This window comes from Wasmannia auropunctata, unplaced genomic scaffold (assembly GCF_000956235.1).
Source record: "Wasmannia auropunctata unplaced genomic scaffold, wasmannia.A_1.0 LD336038.1, whole genome shotgun sequence".
Classification (NCBI taxonomy): Eukaryota; Metazoa; Arthropoda; class Insecta; order Hymenoptera; family Formicidae; genus Wasmannia; species Wasmannia auropunctata.
The window spans coordinates 2,400,767-2,403,062 of record NW_012026852.1 but is presented as its reverse complement, the minus strand read 5'-3'; the positions used below and the strand labels follow the sequence as shown (position 1 = coordinate 2,403,062).

Sequence of the window (2,296 nt, the reverse complement as noted above, 5' to 3'; positions counted from 1 at the left end):
TATATAAACAATAATTATTGTTAAAAATTATCACAGGTAACATTGCAATTATAATTTTCTGTTGTCTTTTCTTGACATAATGATATTTCGTCAAAATTTAATAAACAGCTAGTGTTTGATGAAATAACTGCTTCTTCTTCAGCTGCATGAAAAGATAATTGCAAGGAAAAATTTGTATCCTTGCATTTCCAGTGACATGTAGTGTTTTTCGTACCGTCACATAATACTACTGAGGAATTCTTAAATAATATATAAGAATTTTTAATACAAAGAAAATCGTATATTAAAATTATTAATTATTAGAGAATTAATGATAAAGCTAGTAAAAAAGATCGAATTTTTTTCTTGAAATACATATAATATACTTCGAGATAAAGCTAGCGGTAGCGCTTTGACAGTGCCAGTACCGTATACTCACAGGTCATGACTTAACTGACCGACTTTTATACACTTAGGCGTCGCGTCGCTACCGCGTCGCTTGATGTTATCAAGATCATGATTCTATGAAAGATGTAAATAGTTTGTAATACAAATATGTGAATGAGATTACAAAAATGTTATTGTTAACATTTTATGAAAAAAAATACGCACTTATAAAACATAAGACTTACAGAATTTATATCACAAAATGGTAAAAACGCACAGGAAACGTTTTGGAATGATTGATGATCTGGTAATATTGGTCCCGGCAAAGGAGGTAGAAAATACAACAGAATATAAGAACTATTTGCAACGATGAGTACAGCCATAAAGATCAATCTTTTTTTAGTTTGAAAATAATCCATAATGAGACCGAATATTGGTTTAGTAATCACATATAGAATAGGTAAAACGGCAGTGATACTACCCATTATTATTGGAGAAACACCAAGTTGTTTACCATAAACAGGTATAAATGGAAAAATAGATCCCATACCTAATATAAAAATAATTGGATTATTATTACATTTATATAATATGCAACAGCAATAATTTTTTAGATTAAAAATAATTTATTTTTAATATTTCAAAAATTATGAAGATGTGTATTTTTAAAATGTAATCAACATGTGTTTCATATTGTAAATAATTTAAAATGTTTAAAAACTTTTATGAATTATAAAATGTATTATAATAATGTTTTAAATAATTTCTTATAAAATTGTATTATATATGTTGTAAATCTATAACATATTACTTAAAGAAACACATATGAATTTTAAAATTCGACAAATCATTTTAAATAATAAAATATGATGTAATCATCTAATTACCTCCCATAAAAAAGAAATAATGTGCCTTTAAAGACAGTAGCGTGTAATTAATTTTCATAATTTATATTCGATATAACAAACAATATGCTCCAATTTTTCTTTCTAAAAACTTGTTAAATTAGTATTATGTCACAAAGGAATAATATTACGTTTAAGATTAAAAGTGTATAAGAATAATAACATGCACAGATATTTAAAATTTTCTACAAACATATTTTATATAATAACATCTAATATAATATAAATATTTGATATTTTTAAATATTGTGAAGAGATGTACGATAAGTAACAGGTAACAAATAAGTAAAATTTGTAAAATCAAAAGCATTATAAATATTTTCATTTTTTTTACCAGATGTAAACTTTTTCACTCAATGTATCTACGCACTGATGCGACGTAGTGAAACTATGTCAACTAATTTGCGACAAACACAATATGGTAAAAGTTGATTGCGATATATATAAAACAAAAATTATATATAAGAGAACAAAGTTTATCGCAGTTTTATAAATTTGCAACTTTATCGGATCGTTTACATTATATAACCATTAAAATGTTAAATTATTGTAAAAAAAGGTTTTATTATAATAAATTAAACTCTTATAATAAAAATTCAGCTCATTACATTTAAAGAATTTTTTACTAAAATATACTATCTGATGGAATTGGAATGTCCAATATACGTACGTATGTTACTGTGTGTAGCATGTAATTCCTGATAAAATTTAATAATACAAGAATTATGGATTTTATATAATTTTTTAGGCTACAATATTTATAATAAAATTGTGTCATATAGATACACTGCTAAAAAAAATTATGGCACAGAAAAATTTTGAGCAAACAACTTTGGTTAACGGTAACTCCGCGAAAAATCATCGTAAAATGATGAATTTTTTTTAAATGAAAGCTTGAAATCTTTACTTTAAGATACTGTGAGTCGATTTTAAATTTAATGCACCCTTGTTGTTGTAAACTCTTAAATCTGAGAGCATGTTTGCCACACTGAAAATTGCAAAGTTTGAACGAGTGCACGAACTTG

General features: G+C 25.2%; 1 protein-coding gene across 1 annotated transcript in view; it reads right to left on the bottom strand.

The window, feature by feature from the left end:
* LOC105452123 (major facilitator superfamily domain-containing protein 6-like) overlaps positions 1-1,680 on the bottom strand; it is a 3,283-nt gene extending 1,603 nt beyond the window's left edge. Inside the window, 3 exon segments of the mRNA XM_011692977.1 lie at positions 42-239; positions 612-916; positions 1,254-1,680. Coding sequence (XP_011691279.1) covers positions 42-239; positions 612-916; positions 1,254-1,311 — 561 coding nt within the window. The 5' untranslated portion in view covers positions 1,312-1,680.
* Between the last annotated feature and the right edge of the window lie 616 nt (positions 1,681-2,296).